Source organism: Acanthopagrus latus, chromosome 17 (assembly GCF_904848185.1).
Source record: "Acanthopagrus latus isolate v.2019 chromosome 17, fAcaLat1.1, whole genome shotgun sequence".
Classification (NCBI taxonomy): Eukaryota; Metazoa; Chordata; class Actinopteri; order Spariformes; family Sparidae; genus Acanthopagrus; species Acanthopagrus latus.
This window is the reverse complement of record NC_051055.1, coordinates 7,123,161-7,143,727: the sequence shown is the minus strand read 5'-3', so window position 1 is coordinate 7,143,727 and position 20,567 is coordinate 7,123,161. Positions and strand designations below refer to the sequence as shown.

The window sequence follows — 20,567 nt, the reverse complement described above, 5'->3', positions numbered from 1 at the left end:
TTCTACCTTTTACAAAAAAATGTATATTCGTTAATTTGACAACTTGATAGTAGTATATCTCTGATGTTTTGTTCTGATGTTCGATACCTTTACACATGACACTTACTGTATAAGATTGGAACAAAATTAACATAATGTTTGTGTTTTCTTGAAGATTTAACTTTTGTGAGGGTGGGGAAGCATGTATGACCAATCACAATCTCCAGTGACACCACAAGCATATATGTGTGAAATTGTGTTTGAATGTTTCATTAAAACACAACCCTCCACCTACCAGACTCAGTTACACAGTTACAAATGCATGGGTATGACATAAGAGGCAAAGAGTAATAATGTTGAAGAATAAATAAATGAGTGTGATTACTTGAACCCCCTGCTCCTCACACTGTGATTTTACTGCACTGTATAAAGTCAGACATATTTAATTATGGTTAAATCAAACTTCAAGTGTCTCATTTTGAGACCACTTCAAACATATGAACACAAGTTCTTCTGACGTGAAATCTTTTGACCTGAAATGACAGAGTTCAATCAGCTCATTCAATTAAGCTTCTACAGTGACATGATCAGCATATGAGTGGACTAGCATTCATTGTATGAGAGTTAAAACTCTCCTGAAACCATTCTGTTAGTCAAGTCAGGGTTCTTTGTTTTCACAATAATGAAAAAACTGCTAACCATGATAAAGGTTAATGCTGAATTCATTCTTTACCTCCTCACACACCTTCACACTTGAAAAGCTCTGAATGATTTCACATATTATCTTTGTTCAAATGCTTGCCAAAGTAGTGACGCTCCAATAGGGGCAGTTGCAGCTTTTGTGTGACATGTAGAACTGACTCTTCAAACTGAAAAAAATATGAAAGGAAGAGAAATTTGTTTGTAATATTCGTCAGTGTGACTGCACAGTTTGTCAATTCAACTTAATATCTTAAGGTTACTGAACATGTTTTCTGAAGTTCGATTAACTTAAAATTTGGTTTCACAAAAAGGAAGACTTAAAAGCAGGACTTTGAGCTAATTCATTAAAAGTTAGGTCATTTATAGCAGTTGAATTTACATTTTTAAGCCCAAAGTAAGTAAGAGCCCAAAACTATTGACAGTGTGGGCAACTAGGATGGGTAAAATGTGAAACAGGACATTGCTGGAAAAAGAACACAGTAGTCTTTTTACTTTCACGGAATAACCAGACGCTTCAAAATGAAGCCCAATACAGGGAACCTGTGAGTGTTGGCTGTGTTGGAGCGGGGGCAGAGTCAGATGGGAGGGGAGGAGGAGTCTTGCTGCGTCTACATATGTAAAGCAGCAGGGAAGCAGCAGTGTGTCAGACTGAGGCTCTGGCCCAACCTGAGCTCCTTGCTGCTCTCTCCAACACATCAATCATCCAAAACAGGGCCATCACGGCCACACTGCATGCTGGGAGACACACGCACACGCACACGCACACACACACACACACACTCAGCGAGCACACACACTGCAGCGGGCTCGAACACAAACAACTGAACAAACACGCACACAGGATACCGCATTCAGCCAAACACACACAGAGCTGCACGAACACAAATGTTTTAATTGTATATGCACGCACGCACGCACGCACGCATGGGTGCACACACACACACACACACACACACACACACTGCACGAATATGCAGTGAATTGCAAACACACATGTCCACTCAAGTAACACTTCTTACAGTTCACACACATACAACACACACAGACAAACAAACATTCTGCAACAGACACACAGTTAAACACATACGCAAGAACACACCGGTGCACACAGTAAAAGACACATACATTGCAATTACATGCATTCACACACACACAGGAGTCACCCTCTCTGTGCCTCACAAAGCACGCAGACAAACAGAAATAGGTATCCTGTGCCCACAGGGTGCCCTCGCCCCCGACCATCTGTGACGGGTGCCAACACACAGTGGGTGATATTTACATGGAGACCCACCCCCCTTCCACACACACACACACCAACACACACAGAAAAAAAAAGAAAGAAATACCCACAAAGGGCCGCACGGATCGCTTGATCTCCCAAAACTCATTAAACATGCAGATGTATGCAAATATATGCACCTCTAGAAATCCACCTTGGGCCAGAGTGCGTGAGAGAGAGTGTGTGTGTGTGTGTGTGTTTGTGGCTGAAAGTGCACGTTTGTGAGTGTGCGTGTCAGTTTGTTTCCACTGTAGCAACTACCGGAGCTTTGACAGTGTTTCTGACTAAGTTGATGCAGTGTGAGAGTTTGTGAAGTGACTTTGTAGGCTGTTAAAGTGCGAAGACGTCTTTGTTTACCAGTGGTGAGTGGTACGTACGAGTGATGCATTACATTTCTTTTGTAATTTCTATGAGTAATAAAACTGCATTTAGAAATCAAAAGTGATATGACCCTGTTAAAATAAAATATTAAGGAGTGAAAGAGATCTGCATTCCATTTGCCATATTACGAGTTGTCTCAATTTCCACAGAGTTTACAAATAGTGGACAGAGCTGTGTAACAAGTTCCACCCCCATTTGCAATTAGTAAGTCAGAAGTTAGTACACTCTAACCACCCGCACGAACACCCACTACACCTGCGCCACGGTCCAAGTAGAACATAACAACCAGTTAATGGAATAAATTATAAAGCATGTGTTTACATGGCCAGAAGGAAATAACTTTTTTTTCTCTTTTTCATTTCCTGACAACGAAACACATTATTATATGATTATAATGGGTGCCGTGGTGCATACAAGTTTAAGCGTTTTGAGCGCTCAGCTTTGTTGCACAGAAGCCTTTGATTACCCCCTTTTTTTTAAAAGTCAGCCTATATATATTTGACACTGGTATCTCTGCACTACAGCAGTTAGTAGATTTCTTTATGCGGTGACATTCAGTGTCTGTACAGTAAAATGTTTAAAACAACCATGACAAACATTCTGTGTTGTTACAAGAAGGTAAATTTTTGAGAGACTGTTTTTTAGACCATTACACTCCGGAGCATCATCAATAATAAAAACATATTCAAGTGTACAGAATCAGATCTAATTCACGTTGTTTCCTTCAAACAGCCAACTGGATTAGTAATCATTATTTCCTCAGTAAGTATGTAACAACACAGACTGCAACATATCCATCAAGGTGGAAGATGAAGCGATTGGGATAATGTCAATATTTTCTATTGGCTGCACACTGATCGAACATTATCTGCTGGTTATTCCATCAGCAGTTTGTCACTGTGTGTGTGTTTAGTTTGTTGGGGAGACGAGACGGGAGGAGTGGGAGTGACTTCAGAAGAAGCACCGGGGATGATGATGGCAAATATATGATCTGTCAGTCATGGACAGCAAGGATGGCTGTGTGTGCGGGGGTGTGTGTGTGAGTGTAAGCTTGTGTGTGTGTGTGTGTGTGTGTGTGTGTGTGTGTGTGTGTGTGTGCGCGCGTGCGTGCTTGTGTGCGCGCGTGTGTGTGTGTGTGTGTAGCCACAGTGCTGCAGGCTAAATAGTGCCATTATATTCCTACAGCAACACTAGTCACAGTCAGCTTGAGTGTCAAAGTCCTCTGGGAATCAGAGATATCTCTGCTCAAAGACCGCTGCCACCCTGCCACACACACACACAGACACACACAAACACACACACATTCCTTGTGGGCATGGCAGCATGAAGCCAGGTGGGGTAGGAGGGACAGTAATGTAAGTGTGTTTGTATTGTTGTGTGTTTTTACGTGTTTAAGTAAAAGGCGACATTTCTCTGAAGGTACAGTGTAATAGTGCAGATTTGTTGCCAGTTGCTGCATAATAGTTGCAGTGGGATTCACTGCATTACGTCTATTTGTGTGTCTTTCAGCATTTGGTGCACCCAAACTGCAAAAGAGGTATATTTTGATAACATCTTTTACTTCCAGTGGTATAATAATACAGATATTTTTGACTGTATGTGCCCAAGTTTTAAAGTATTTGATAATTCTGACTACATAACAGTTTTATTTTGATATTTGTGGGTACTCTCTGTAGTTATATATCACATCATAAATTCCCTTTCAACATTTCTTTACAGAAACAGTTCATGGTTGCTGCTGATGATTTTTTTGAGGATCATTTTTCGATGCTGTTAGCACCACAAAGTTCCATTCATCCTCACTGTGTTGGGTTTTGGACACAGATCTCATAAAAATCTCAAAAAAATCTCAAAACCCTGACGAATTAAACCAAAAGTATCTGTGTCTTTTTGTTTTGAGGAGAACAACCCCTTTAAATGTACACTATGTGTCTGCCACTAAAGGTCTCTCAACCTTAATAATGAAAATAAAAGACATCGTTGGGAGTTATTTTCATTGTTAAACAACCGTCATCGCTGATAAAAAAGATCTGTCTAAAGCGACTCGAGGGAAATGTTTACCGACAAGGCAATGTGTTGAAGTTTTATTCACGTTACATTTGTTCCCTTTAAAAACTTCCCTCCTCACTCTCTGGCGTATTATCGGTTATAGCAACAGGCGACCAAACGAAATGCTTCTTTACCTTGAATAAAGTTATAGATTTCTCTGGGCTGAAAACATTTCGGTTTGCAACTAAAAATGGTTGAGTTCTAGTCGTTTTTACACAATTGATCTTAAAGTACAATATTTTATAAAGTCTATAAATTAAAGCCAATAATAACCTTCACTACGGTAGGTTAATGGCTCAACTGCCATATTTTACAGTTTCTCACAGAATCCTACCTCTTAGCAATGCTGTATTAGGACAGAAATGCTTTAAAGAGAAAAGATGAGAAGGGATACACTTTGACGGAATGTGTCTGTGTGTGATTGTGTGTGTGAGAGAGAGAAAGAAAGGACATAAAAAGTAAAATGCAAGAGAAATGACAGAGACTGAGGCTGAAGAAAGATCAAGGACACACAGGGTCGAAATAACATCAATACCGTTTATCTGCCGATGAACCCTCTTTAATGGTTATCGTAGATATTGATGGTTAAATATTATCATTTTTCGAAGCATATCGTTAATCACAAGTTTAATTCCACACTGTACCTGTCTGTTTGTTGGTATATTCCATATTGTGCAATACTGCCAGCAATATTGTTTCTGATAAGCAGTAGAAGCACCAAGCTGAGTGGAGGCACCACAGATGGCAGTAGAGCGAGCACAGAGGAGAGCACATGTGAGGAGAGAGAGAGAGAGAGAGAGAGAGAGAGAGAGAGAGAGAGAGAGAGAGAGAGAGAGTGTATTTCTAGCCCTGCGGTCTCGTCTCCTTCACGGCGCTGGAAGGTCAGCCGAGCCTCGAGCCAGAAGACTCGCTCCCTTTTCACTTCAGTCCCGCTTTTATTCCAGCAGCACCACAGCGCTCTTTGACAATTGTCATCATGACGAATCAATATAGACTCTCCACAGACACCCCCTCTGTGCTGCCCTTGAGTTTTTAAACACTGATCCAGCAGATAGTCCAGTTAAAGTCTCTTCCCAGGGCCTCCATTTTATAGTTTACCCTTCACTCTCTACCGTCCCTGCTTCTGTCTTTTCTATTAGCCCTATATGTCCTCTGTCTCTCTTGCATCTTCTCCACCGCCTCTCTCTGCGCATCATTTCAAGCTGTAACTGCCATGGCTGCTACTGGCAGCAACACACGACTGTCAAAAACCATCAAACAACATGTGAAGAGTTTTACCCCTGGAACCACATTATGCCAAATTACCGTAATTGCACTTGTGCATGAAATGGTCCTTCTAGTAAAGTAATCACAGTCCAGAGAATGAGAGATTAAAATGTATATAATTGAAAAGGCTAGATAGCGAGTCCTTTTCTTTTTCTTTGTTCCTCTCTGTGTTGACTTGAAGCATTGCAACGCTCTGTTTTCTTATTTATTTATTTTTTTTAATTTCCATCGCCCTGTGTTTGTGACTGTGTGTGTACACATTTCTTTTCAATCGGCGGTAAAGTTGACAACCGGCGTTAAACCAATCAGTCTGTGTGTATGTGCTGATTAGCGGTGTGCTAAGGCACGCGTCACGTAAGATGCAAGCGTTAATTCGTGTTGCGAGCATCGCGGTGACTCGTCTCGGCCCTCCGGTAATGAGCAACGCCGTCGTTATGTGGCTCTGCTTCACGGTGTTTCCTCCCCGTCTCTGCGACACACTGGGCCTTGGTAATTGGTCACAGAGGGGACAGTAAATCTGCACGAGGACGTGGGAGAGACACAGAGACGGAGAGATAGAGAGAAAGTGTGTGTGTGTGCATGTGTGCATGTGTTTGCAGGAAGAGGTAGGTGATGGAGGACAGGGGGTGGGTGTCTTTCATCTTCACAGCTTTTTCTCTATAAACCTCCAACTGTTTACAAGGACTGATGCCTATTTGCACACACACACACGCGCGCGCGCACACACACACACACACAGGCACACACGCGCACACACGCTGCGAGTCCCCCCCACCCCCACCTCTACTGCTACCACCCACACGTATATACAGTAAATGACCTCAGCGCGCTACTGTCTCTGAGTATGGATTCTAATCAGACGTCGGCAGTATTGTGTCTGTCAAACCTGGCCAAGGTTACTTAACCTTCCAGTCTTAATTTCCCTTCCATTTTAGCTCCTTCCTCCATATCAAACATCAGCACATCTATGAGAGGAAGAAAAAAAAAAAAAGGAAAAAGAGCATGGGGAGGAAAATGAAGATTGCCATGCTTGGCTGAAACTCGGAGATGAAAGTAGAGGATGATTCACATTGCTATGGCAAAATGAACTGAACCAAGCTGAGCTGAGCTGTGCTGTGCTGTGCTGGGCTATTTTTAAACTTCTATACAGCGCAGCTACTGGAAGAGGACAATGTGAAGCAGAGCAAATCATTTCTATATCATGAGAGAAGGTATGTGAAAATAGGGCTTCCAGGAGAGTAGGGGGAAATTTGTGTATGAGCTTCGCAGAGAAGATTATTTTTTTGGTACATTTTGGAGGCTAGTTGAGTGAAGTTATCAACTGTGTGTTGTAGGGGACGTGTAAAGACAAAAAGTATTAATTCCTGAATGGAATCAAAGTCATATCAAAGGACTTAGAGATGCTATTCAAGACAGTCTTCGACGCCATCTTGAATTACACACTGAGAAAACAACATGGCTGAGTGACATGGGTTTTTATGTGTGTAATTTCCACCTTCCAAAGAGCTCAGAATAACCAAAAACTAATGTTTAACAGGTGTAATGCCATATTTACCAGCTTGCAGCTACACTAGCTAAAAATGAAACACTGCAACAACAAAAAAAGCAGCATAACTGGAGTGAAAGTACAATTTCTCTCTCACCTGGAGGTTCCAGATGCCTCGAGGCTGCTCCCCCCAGCAGTGCACTGTCATCAGGGGCCAGTTTTTCAGGCCGGCAGTGGAGGCGTCATTGGGCCGCGTGTCCAGCAGCAGCGATACAGTGCCGGCTGGAGACTCCAGGCTTATGGAGAGGTCACCGCGACACACGCTGTTGATGCTCACTCTCACCTGGTGAGAAACAGGTGGCACGAAATAAAAGAGAAGGGAGGTGTGAACAAAGAGATTGAAAAGAGGGATAAAGAAACAGGGAGAAAGAGAGAGAGGGTGGAGGCAGGTGGACAGAGACAAAAAGACATGTAAACATGAGTATCCTCGGTGCCACTGTATGACCTCCTCTGGCTGTTTACTGAGTGTGACAGAACATACTGAAATAAGGAATGATCTTTATCTTTTTAACTTTTTTTGCCGTCAAGAAATACTCACATTTTGGGAAACACATCTTTTAGAGTCTGAGTTAGATGAAAAAATTGACAGCACTTTTAGAGCCAGCAGCCAGTTAGCTTACCTTAACCTAAAGAATCAAACAGCTATCTTGGCTCTGTTAATCAGTGTTGCAAAATTGATAGTAGATAGTCGAGTGGATTAAGTTTCCACCGTTTGTTTGGCAACCTTACGGCGACAACAAGACTCCAAGAAACTACTGCGCACGGCCAAGAAATAGTCCTGGACATACACCCCCATAAAATGATGTTTATACAGTTGGGTTTTTGCAGTTTAAATAAACAGGATGTAACATGTTAATTAATGACATTTAGAGTTGCTGGTAGCCAGATTTTGTTGCCTTTTGAGAGAGCCAGGTAAATTGTTTTCCCCTTGATCCAGTCATTCTGCTAAGATAAGCAAACCAGTTTCCGGCTGTAGCGTCTTATTTCGAGTACAGTGATGAGGATGGTATCAATCCTTATAAATGTTGAACCTCCGTCTTTAATCGTGAAGCAAAGCATCATCTGACCAACCTCTACACGTTAAAAAATATGGGATTCCTATGCATGTGACCAATGAATGGTTACACCAATCTAAGGATTTTTTGGAAATACCTCAAGGTAGTGTCAACATACATTGTGTGCCCAAGTTTGAATCCACATCCAATTAGTGTCATCTGAGAGACAGTTTGTGCAGAGTATGGACAAAGCAGTGATCTGTCCATAATCACCCAAAGATGAAGAAAAGTACGGAGTAAACAGAAAAGACAGGAATGGCTTAATATTAGCTAAATGATTTAAATAAGCGCGTGTACCCCCCCCAAACCCCCATCCCCATGATTCCCACCCAGTAAACACTCTCCCTGTCCCTGTTCATCACAAGCAGCACATCTGGTGTGACAATGGCACATCGCAGAGAGCCGCCAAGCTGCAAAAAGACTGACAGCCCGCTCCTGTTTACAGCGTGTTACCACGGCAACACGTCCATCAATCACACCTCGCAGCGATGGCCTGACCCACGCTTTCTGCCAGGGAGCAGAGCCGCAAAGATGAAGCCTTTTCAATTTACATGCTGACACACTCCCGCTCTCTCTCTCCTCGCTATTTCACAAGTACACACACACACACATGCACACAAACACAGATAAGTCGCTCATACCCAAATGAGCACGTACACAGACACGTACAGTACGTATGCCTGCTGACACAGTCAAACATAAACACATTTGAGTGTATGTGCCTTCACTCAAGAAAACACAGTTTTGCCATTTTCTGCAAATGACACATCCAACACATTACACATCACAGTAGGATCCTTTTTATCTTTTCTATTCTCAGATACAGCACATGACACAGAAACCCTGAAAACAATTTGTATGAAATCTTCAAGCTTCCCCCGTTGTGAGCAGAAGTTAAGTTTTGATTTGTATAATGTCGAGGGCAACAGGAAACATGTAAGTGAAAACTGACTTTTTCGTCTTTCCTCGTTTTGAAGGAATAGTATAACATTTTGGAAAATACTCATGAAAAGAGTAAGGTGAAAACGTCGATGACGCCCTAATTCGTGTCCGATAAATATGACACTACAGCCAGTTAGCTTAGCTTAGCCTAAAGACTAAAATCCCCTGAAAATCAAAATTTAGGTCAAGTTGTGGATTTACAGGGTACAGTTATGTGCAGGACGGTTTCTAGGCCGGGAGCAGTGACTTCCCAGAGTCTTTGTTGGTTGCCTGGCAACCACATCTTACTGTTTTTTTTGTGTTTTTTTTTTTTTCACTTTTCTGCAGCTAAAACCAACGACATAAAACACATTAAGTTAGTGAGCTTAAGAGGTCCTGGCAGGTGTGTTCTGGTACCTTTGGAAAAAGCTAGCCCAGCTGATCCCCTCTATTTTAACTCTTTATGCTTAGCTAAGCTAACAAACTGTTAGCTTTAGCTTTACAGTATATCCAACTGACAAATAAAATAGTGGTACTGATTTACTGATCTTGTCTATCTCTCAACGAATAATTATATTTGCCAAACAGATCTTCTTCTTTTGTCGTACATTTACACATATATGTATATCGAAGTTATTCCAAAAGAAAATTCACATTTACGATGTACTGCATGCTCATACCACCTGATTGTGTTTTAAAACTGCCATCTGACCTGCACATGCTCCAGAGTGTTGATCTCATTAGTCCTCCCGTGGCATGCCTCTGATTGGATGTTCACACTGACCACACCTCCTGAAGAAAGGATTCTAACCAATGAAAGATCATTTCATATGTCAGTCAGTAGCCAAACATCTCTCACATACTTAATAGACACTCATATTCAAGCGTCCTACAAATATACAGACACACATATGGCAGTGAAGGTATACAGATACGTCAAGATAAGATGAAAGATTACTGATTCCAGTTTCACTGAATCAGCCGCATTAATATGACACCTTGAATTTGAGAGAAAATTGTAATACATTGTAAAAACATTAGTAAAAGGAATAGAAGAGAACATCAGCAGCTATTGGGCCGATAAATAAACATTCAGTACGTAGTCAGCAAAGCTGATAAAAGGCTTTTTTACCTGGCGGGGCTGAGCGTGACTCGTTGCGTACACTTCCTCTGCGGAGCAACGGTGTGAAAGTGTGTGGCCTGCTGCACCATCAGCCCTGCATCCAGCAATCCAAAGCCATATCTGAGACAGGAAGGGAACACGCACTCCATTATATACTGCATGTGTTTGTGCATATATGAAGGACGAACCTCCTTACAGACTCACACACATATGAACTGGAGGCTTTCGTGTAAGTAGCTGAATCTACCGCAGGAGCACAGTAAGTGCTAATGGCTCCGACATGAGGAGGCAACAAGTCATTGACGAAGATGATGTTGTCCTCTGACACAATCGCTTCCCGCTCTGTCCGGGCTGAGGCTGAGGGCTGCTGTTTGCGCCACCTGTAATTGCCTGGAGGATTGATTCTGAACAATGTGCCATCTCACGGACTGTAATCAAGCCTCATTATTCATTCTTTACCACCCCGGTCTGGGTGCTGGAGACACAATGGCCGACCCTTAAGCGGCGTCGCTGCCTGGTGACAGTACGACCACTGCCTGTCTTACTCTCTCCCCTCTACTTTGCCGCTCCATGCTTCCCCCTCTCCCTTCCTCTCGTTTGAATCATCCGCTGTTTGCCCTTTTGCACAGAGCAGCCTGCTTATTCAGTGTTCTTTTCCTCTCTACATTCTCCTTCACTCTCCTCCATCAAACCAGAATTTCTTGCATCAGAACTCTCCTCCGCCACTTCAGCGATGTTGAAATCGCAGTCCTCATAAGTCTCTCCTTAATTCTCCCTCAAATCTGTCATTTTTCACGCACTTTCGCTCTCACAGTTCCCTCTTGTTAAAATCACAGTCCTCAGACTGAGTAACAACCTTCATCCTCCACAACCCCTCCTCTTTGAAATCCAGAGGGGGTGACAAAGAGCTAATTTCTGCCATTATTACCATACAGACCTTATGCCGTTAATCTGCAATAAGTGAAATTCATTATCCTGATGACGGGGTCTCTCGGAGCAGCAGAGGGAGAGACAGAGACAGGAGAGAGGAGGGAGCTGATCAATAACTCAATCTGCTGCCCTGCATGGGGCTCCATCTCCTCTGTCTCAGACTGTCAGAGTGTCTGCGGAGGAGAGGCAGGAGCTGCAGCCCACACCATCCTCGTCCGAACAGCACGCCGAGCGATCAATGGACACAATCTAATCAGCCACTATCACCACCAATGACTTTTAGCATGTAGGGCCCAGCATAATAGCATTAGGCAGACGGGTGTGTGTGGGGTTGAGGTGTGCCACTGAAGTTCAAGGTCATTCGGGAGGTTTGTGAAAGCTGTGAAGAGTTGGAGCAAAACACAGCTGACAAGAGCTGAATGCAGAGGACCAGACGAGCAACTGCTAAGGCATCGACTGACGAGTCTCCCAATGAAGAATAAAGAACTCAAACTATATAATTTGGCTCTTTATGTTCCAAATGTGCTTGTACTATATGATGGGAGGTAAAAGTGCTTTTATTTAGTAATCAATGTGTGTTAGAAGCCACCAAAAATGAACTGATTAGAAGGAACTGTGATCCTGAGAGCTCCCTGATACGTATTTAAAGATGCATTCAAACTCATTTGTTGTAATGAACTGAAAGATAATCATTAAACTCACTTTGACTTCTTAAAAAGACTTTTGGGACATTTCGTTTGACTGTTGATACTGAAGAAAGATAGAAAATGTGTTGTAGGGAGAGAGGAGGGTAAAATGTAACACAAGCTCAAAGCCAGATCGGCACCTGTCTTAAGTTAAAGAAATCGTATCAGTGCTATAGAAATGTCCATGGATGAGGTGCTGTTTAAAGTTGTATTTGCGTTGTGTTTGGTCATTTTAGTTGACTTCCTTTGTAACTCTCTAATGTATCATCTGATTCTTTCATGGATATCATAGCAACACAACAACATTACAGGTTACTCTAGGTTTGACCGTGGTTGGAAATATTTCAGATGATGTAACTCAACATAACATACACCAATGGTCTACTTGTTTATAGAAATTGAACACATACCTTTAATGCATTACTTACTTGTACTATAACATAATTGCTATCACTATGAAATCTCTATCTTGAAGCACTATGAGAGTCCTAGTATTTTCAATACATAATTTTTAACCATTATTGCAAATAAATGCTCACAATTCAGTGTCTTCATTGGTTCAGGTCAAGATCTGGAGATGTTGTCTTTTTATGAACACTTAAGAAGCCAAGTCACTTACATTAGTGTCACTAATTCTATTTTTGTTGAATTTCTTGACTTGGCTACCTAAAATTGATAAGTACAATAAAAACTCCAGCCATCACAATAGATCACCTAAGATAATTTCACAGCGTGGGCCAAACCGATAGCCTGACCTCTCATAAAACAGAAACCGTTGGTGACCGGGTCTTGCCGCGCTGCTCCCTTTTAGTGATTAAATATACCCTCCCCACACCATACCCCTTAGTGCGTACTGTGCACCTATTAAATCCTACAGCTCCTGGAGATCGATCGGGCCTGCCCCAGCTCTACGCCCATAAACCCACACAGACATATATCTGATAGAGAAAGCTGCAGGAAACAGGTTTACCCACGATAGAACATGATGAAAATGACAGATTTTATGTCCCCTGCCATGTCAATGAAACACCACCGCTGAGCTGAGCCGCTTTCCGAGAAGACTCTCCGGCCCTTTCAGCCATCTCATCATCAGTAGCAAGAAACTAAAAGACTAACACAGTGCTACAGTCAGCAAGAGCCTTGTGATTACTCCAAAAAAGAAATGTGTGCAGAGCACGATTCATAGCTGTTGCGGTTTGAGACATTGCTGGGCAGTGTGTCTTCACAGGATTTAGCAAATTTCCCTTTTTTTTTCCCTTTTTAGAAATACTGCAAAGATGTTAAAGATTTAAAGCCTTTAAGATGAAAGCTACATAATGTAATACATATGAAGGGATTAGTCAGAAAACACAGTCATCAAAATTTCAACTTGTTCTCTCTCCACCTCCTGCGTGGTTGGAGGGAGGTTGAGCCAAGCCGACTACAGAGTGACAGCCGATCTTCTGTCCACGCAGCACGAAGCATGTTAAACCCCCGACCCCCCGCCTACACACATATCGAATCGTCGGCCCTCGCTTTTTCTTCATCCACTTTCACTCCTCGATAGCAAGTGCCCTTGCAAACTCTTACTCCCTCCTTCTTTTTAACCATTAGGATGAAGGCCACTCCCCCCCCCTAGTACCCCACCCCACCCCCCACCTCTCCATGGGGCCTCTTTGTAACTGTCGAGGAACCCTTTTCACTTTTTGTTCTGCGGGCCTTCCCAGGTCCTTTCTCTGTTGATATTCACACCATCTGCCAGCAGCAGAGGAAGGTGCACACAAACCCAACCAGCGCTTAGACATCAAGATCTCCAGGGTTGAGGTCCTCGCTGCGCCTTCGCACATGGCATTAAAAACACAGTTTTTAACAACTGGTACACTGCAACCAAAACAGATTTTTTTGCCACTCTCCAGGGATGTGGCTGCCGCGTTCTCACCCCTTGTTTGCAATGGTACGTCCTGCTAAGTCCCCCCCAATAGAAGTGGCTGTAAAGAATCACTCAAGCCGCACTAAGCAGCTGCCTGTGAGTTAGGTCATTTTCCCAGGAGCCACAGAGTGGGCATTGGCAGGACCTCAAAAAGAGGGGACACCATCTGTTCTGTGCCTGAAAAGGTTGGTGACACCTTCTGTGGTACCAACAACTTCTAATTAAGTGGCCAGGAATGCAGTCGCAGCCCCGGTGCATGATTGGTGGGCTTTGCCTTAGATATCCCTGACGACAACACAGCAGACCCCCGGTCAGTTTCACGCACCTCTCCGTCACATCTGGTCGCGGGCTAATGAAAAATCAACACAGAGCGGTTACGATAAACACTTGATGAAGGTGACACCAACCGGGGCAGCCAATAAAAGCGGTTTTACTTTTGTTTTCTTCTATTTTTCCATCCTCTTTTTGTAGCCCTTAATTGAATGTTTATCAGGAGCATAGAAAACTGCATTAGCCCTATGGTCAATCCCAGCGTGGTTTGTTTCTGTTATATCACGATGCCCTAATTTCATTAACATTAGGATTTAAATGAAATAACAAAAACGACTTAACATTTGTCTGATTTCCATCGCTCTTCCAGCCAAATCTGCTGCTCAGAAATGTTACTAATTAGGCTTATTAAGTAATTAAGAAGAGGTCTTAATTATATCTGCGCCACTGGGACCTGCACGGCTGTAACCATGAAATGCTGTGCCGCGCCGCTCAGCTTTGTTGCTTTGGCTGTTATACAATTTCATCCATTTAACTGTTCTGAATGTGTGTTTTTCATGAAGACTGAAAAAAGACTTTTTTTAGGCAGTATTAGGCAAATATCTGTCCGACTGGAAATTACAGAGAAGGAAACACTCATCAGCCTTCAACAGCACAGCCTCAAAATGTCAAGTGAATTACCTCGCAAAGAGTTAAAAGTTTAATGAAATATATTGCGGGGTGGAAAATGAGGGGTTTGGCACAGGCACGGACTTAGTCTCAGGAGAATGGGCACCAAACGGCCCTCTCAGTCCCTACAGCCATCAGTCAAAGTAGCAGCCACCCGTCCCTTTCTCTTACACAAGGAGACTTCTCTGGAAGCCGCGATGATCTATACCGCATGACCTCACTCTCAGTGTCCAACATATTTTGATTTGTAGCTCGAGTGTTATTCAAACACAAATTCAAAGGAGGATGAAATTCAGCAGAGAGCTTTTGTTGGACGCACACCAAGGTACAGTCCTTTTAGATGTCTCTGCCCTTGTGGGGAAGGAGAGGGAGAGAGAAAGAGGGAGCGAGGGGAGAGGATTGAGTAAGAGCAGCGCTACAAGCTTGGCATAAGATTCCCTCCCCGGGTCCCGAGTGCTTTTCTTTCACTCCGGACAAAGCAAACACTGAACCAGGAGCCTTTGTTTGCCTCTTCAAAGGGATGAGTTTTTGATGTCATATCACTAAATGTGATAGAGCAGCCCAGAATGTAACAATCAAAAACCAAGCCTGTTTTTGTGTGTTTATTAAAATGTCTGACATCTCACAGGATTAAAGAATATAGGATGCCTTTATCTTACAGGTGAGTTTAAGGGCATGTGGTATTATTGTTGAGCTCAATGGCTAAGGCAAAGACTTCGGTACATCTATCAAATGATTTAAGGGAGAGCAAACGTGGATTCAATAGTATAAATAGGATCAATACACAGATATCCATTCGGAAACAATGTTCATGTAAAAAATCAAAATCATTCATCAGTAAACCCATGTGTTCTGTTGCAGTTGGCACAGTCCCACAGACCCCAACACCATATGTGTAAAAAAAACACTTGTGCCTCAGTGACACCTCAAAATCCACCAGTTTGTTGGTACGAACTGGGTTTGTACATTTCATTAAAGTCACAAAATACTAAATACACAAAGCAAAGGTTGCCACAAAAGAAGGAATTATTACCTTGTCATGTATAATCTCTTTCAAGCATAATGAAGTAGGTACTGAATATGTGGTATCGAAAAAGTCCTTAACAGACAAAGAAATGTGCAGATAGTGAACTACATAGTGATGTTAGTGATGCCTAAGGTGAAAAAACTCCAATAACAGGAATCTAAATAAAGTTATGTGGAATTTGAGAGAGGTAGTGCTCTAAAAAAATACTTCCTACCAAAATATAGAGCATAAAATCAGAAATTCATTGTATTTTACAATGTTTTCCAACTGGAGTCCCTGAGATTCAAAACAGAAATAATACAATTATAATAATGTAACAATGTCCATTATGTTTCTTAAGCTGTTAACGATGGCAATGGGTGTTCACAACACCAAAGACAACATTAAAGTAAACCAAATTATATTGAATTTATTTGAGTTGCCCAATTTGAACATGGAATGTGATTTGATTTGATTTTAAATGTTGTCAGTATCACTATAAGTGGTGATGTGCACCAGGCGCTTCTTCTCTGCAAACGCCGCGGCAGATTTACTTTGCCGGCAACTTGCTGTCAGCTAATCGCGGCATTGATATAATTCCATTCTGAATGAGAAAACAGGGGGTTGAGGAGCCTGAGTGCGCAAACTTTATTTTGAAATGTCTTCTGTTTTTCTACCCCCCGAGTGAAATATCAAAATTGCAACTTGTACATGAATTATGCATCAGTTGAGGTTGAGAAGAGCACAGGGTCCCTACAACCCCCCACTCGTCTTGTAGCGCAGCAGGGTGGAGTAGGGTGGTGTGTGTAGGAGTTTGGGTGGAGGGGTGCACAGGCGCCCCTCTGTTTGCCTGCTGCACCCCCCTGCCGGGAGACATGGCACCCCCTGCAGGAGGTGCAGCGCTCCGCTTCCCCTGTCCCTCAGGGCGAGTCAGTGTATGTCACACACAAACACACACAAACACACACTCGGCTCATTCATTCCAGTTCGTCTGCTGACCCATCAATCAAATGCACATACGCACGCACAATTAATATCAACATTTTGCATATCAGGAGTACAACTGGAGTATTACATTACTTCAGGCTGGCAAAGGACCGAAATAGTTGAGCAACTCAGTTCGGTAAAGAGCTAAACTTGAGATATCAAACCACGTGTTATCTTATTAAATCTGTCATGCCTTTATATGATATGAGGTCAAGGGTAACGGCTATCCGCTGGACAACCCAGACCCCCCACAACTGCACACACAAGAGCCTCCACTTCCTGTCGCTTAGCCAACAATTACCCACACATAGATCCACTCTTATTTTGTAGGAAACAATGTTACAGCATAGCTTCTTTAATATTACCTGACAGTGACATTGTGTGTCTCTGGATGAGCTATAGCTGTAATTTCCTCACACACACACACACACACACACACACTCTCACAAGTGCACGCACGCACACAGTTTCTCTCTCTCTCTTTTTAAAACACATGTACATAGACCACAGGCTCAGTCACAGAGTAATTGGCTCAGCGATGAAAAAACAGGAGGTCTGGATAATTAATTAATCTATCTGGCTGGGGCAGAGACACAAGGCCAGTTTTACAACCTCACCAGGGACACTGAGAGTGAGAGAGCGGGGGGGAGAGAGGGAGAGAGAGAGAGAGAGAGAGAGAGAGAGGGAGAGAGAGAGAGAGAGAGAGAGAGAGAGAGAGAGAGAGAGAGAGAGAGAGAGAGAGAGAGAGTTAGGGATCCACTACCCTCAGACGATCTATGGCCTTGCATGAAATGGAAATGGCTTGCCAGAATGCACGCGAGTGTGTATGCACACAAACACACACGCGCATATCTCACATCCCTTACATTTGTGCACCGTCACAAAAGAAACACACACAGACACACGCAAACTGCGAGCTACATATTCATCTCGATTTATGAAGCTGACAGAGCTGCGAGGTTATTGATCTTCAGTCAATTCACAGACAGAACAGAAGGGAACAAACCAGACTGCTCGACATATTTTCCAAACAAGATAAACAAGACTGCTTTATTTACTGTACAGTGATAAACACAGGGATATCTCCACAAGATACAATTTTGTCATCTGTCCTGCCCACTGAAACTTGAGCTCTTTATTATTTGGTTCCTCTGACATGACGAGTCTCTAATAGGGGTGCTGACTGTCTGATTCATGTTCGCGCCACATCTTAAGGATTCAGACTTCTGAACTTCTCTGTTGTTTTGGTACCAGCTGAAATGCGTTCACCTGTAACCGTTCACTACAGATTGAGAGGTGCAGAAACCGCTTTTGAAACTGTACCTCCATCTTGACAGTAGAGATTGAGTTAATTCATTGTGATGTGATTCCTGGTACCAAATCCTCTTTTGTTCTGGGGTTAGGACTTCATGATAGGACAGGAACTTTCAGGGTGGACTCCCTTTCCATGTCTGCAGGTCTCCTTAGTCATTCACTACATCCATTCAAATAGCACAGTCATGACACAATACACAGAGAAAGAACAACATCATTCTCTGTTATTTCCTCAAGTGGAAAACTTTTGTCCTGGGGCTTTGTAGTCCCTGGAACGACGTGGTTGAAGAGGAGAGTAATCCTTCATTGTAAAGTTTCTTATTTCAATCCAAGCATATGTAAGGCAAAGTATTTGTATGATGCCTTGTGTTTTGACAACTTGTAAAATTTGGCATCCATACCACAAACGCAGGAACTGAATCAAAACTTTAGAGACCAGAACTACACACAGTATGGCTTTGTGTACATACTGTAGAAAGAGAGGTAAAAGAACACAAAAAGCTCTCAAACCGTATGCTGGTAGCTAGAATATTTGTTATTTTACTCTACTCATAAAGACATCTGAGTGGGTGACAGGAAAACCTAAATCACCTAAGCATGGAACATGCAAGTATAAATGAGCGCAAACCAAACAATACTTTTGTAAAATCAACGGAATAACTACTTGTATGAAAGGAATTGCAAATTCTAGAAGTTTTGTAGTCTATAAAAAATTTCTGGAGCTTCACAGCAAAACAGTATTGCAGCAAACACCTGAACAGCTAAAGTTCAACACAGAATGACTCCACACAGCTTGTCCAGCATAAATGAAGTCTCAAAAAAAATCAACATTTTAAGTTGAAAAGACGTCTTTATTCTCTTTTTTAAAAATGGAAATCTGTACTGCAGCTGCTCAAGCTCAAATGCCTGTCAGCGGTATGAAAAACATTTTATCGTATCCATTTACAATCTCAGAGCTTCTAAAGCTCCGGATTACTTCAGATAAGATGTATAGATCCATCTTGTGTTTTTTTTGGGGGCCGTTTTTCAAAAACAAGTCCCCATCTACTTCAGTTTCTTTCATAGAATGCTGAAACACTGTTTCACTGTGAGGCTCCTGAAATGTTTTTGTGGACAAAAAAACTTCCCCAGACTTTCCGCCAGCATGGAGCTGAATAGATAATGACTGAATTTTCATCATTTAGTGAACTGTTCCTTTAAGAATGTAGTGAGCTTTAGAGAATGGTGTCAAACTACACCTCATGGCTGCTTAAATCCCGGCAGAGGAGCGAGATGGAGAGAGTACGGCAAGAGAGGAGTGAAGCTTCTCCGCAATCCCAGACAGTTTGTCTGTCAGACTCAGGGAGGGATCTGGAACTTGAGAGTATTTTTTCTCCCTTTTTTCACCACGAGTCTGTGTTAGTGGTTGTCAGATCTAACAACAGGATGGGAGAATACAACACACACACACACACACACCTCAGCTGAGGAGAGAAGTGGCAGGTACATCACGTCTATGGTAATAGAACAGCAGATGGAACTGGCAGGCACACACAGCACCTTGTGCTTTGACACAAACACACATACTCTTGCATGTGCACACACCCACTTGTTCAGACATAACAAAAACACACTGACACAAACACGCAAGAACAAGCTGCTTTTACCTTACGGTGACGAGATATCACGTCTGAAAATAAACACACAGCCATGATCCACACATGCGCTTAGCAAGATGGGAGTTTGACTCGCTCCTGTCAATGTGTTAAAAAGTGCAGGTCAGCTATAAATGGCTCCTGCCTCAGAAGAAAGACGGAGGTGTCAGAGTGTGGGCCTTAGAAGGTGTTGTCTGTCTCTGACCTGTCTCTCCGGGGCATCGTGTGAGCGACGGCGTAGCTACTGGCCCTGATAATCTAAGAGATAAATCATCTTTAGTCACTCTCCAACAGCCTGACAGACAGACAGACAGGCCTAAGTACCTGGGAGGGTGGCAAAGGGACACTTTAAAATCTCCAGTGATGAGGAGCACTGCCGCGAAGAAAACAGTTAGCCGCCCCGAGCTCCCTCCTATCCCCCCGAGTCTCTGGCTGCCATTTTGGCTGCATCTCAAGGCGCTATTCCGGCTCTATCTCATGTCACCGTTCTGGCTGTCGTTCAATTCTCATGTTGGCTCCTGTTCAGCCTCCATTCTGGCTCAGGTTCAAGCTCCACAGTGACTGTGTTTCGGGGGTTTCATTGTGGCTCTGTTTCAGCAAAGTCCCCCCCCCCCCATTACTCCCTCCCTCCCTCCCCCTTTCAGTTTCAGCACCCCAGGTAGCTGGCCTCCTGCCCGGCATGCAGATCAGTGGGAGATCCAGGCTCAGGCCTTTTGTTTGGGGTGGCATTTTGCCTTTGTTTTCCCATCTCGCCTGTAATCTAAACACCCAAAACATCTCATGCTTGACAAATCGGCCCTGAGACGAGGGAGCAGCGGAAGACAAACGGCTGGAAGCGGTTCAACCCCAGGCAGGACTGAT

At 43.0% G+C, this 20,567-nt stretch overlaps 1 protein-coding gene across 7 annotated transcripts in view; it reads right to left on the bottom strand.

Annotated features, from left to right (window-relative positions):
* LOC119005929 (neuroendocrine convertase 1-like) overlaps window positions 1–20,567 on the bottom strand; it is a 178,079-nt gene that overhangs the window by 15,821 nt on the left and 141,691 nt on the right. For all 7 annotated transcript variants that reach the window (XM_037074058.1, XM_037074060.1, XM_037074062.1 and 4 more), the window contains 3 exons: window positions 10,311–10,421; window positions 9,891–9,984; window positions 7,300–7,485 (listed from right to left, as the gene is read on the bottom strand). In XM_037074058.1, the coding sequence (XP_036929953.1) occupies window positions 7,300–7,485; window positions 9,891–9,984; window positions 10,311–10,421 (391 nt within the window). The remainder of the gene's footprint in view (window positions 1–7,299; window positions 7,486–9,890; window positions 9,985–10,310; window positions 10,422–20,567) is intronic.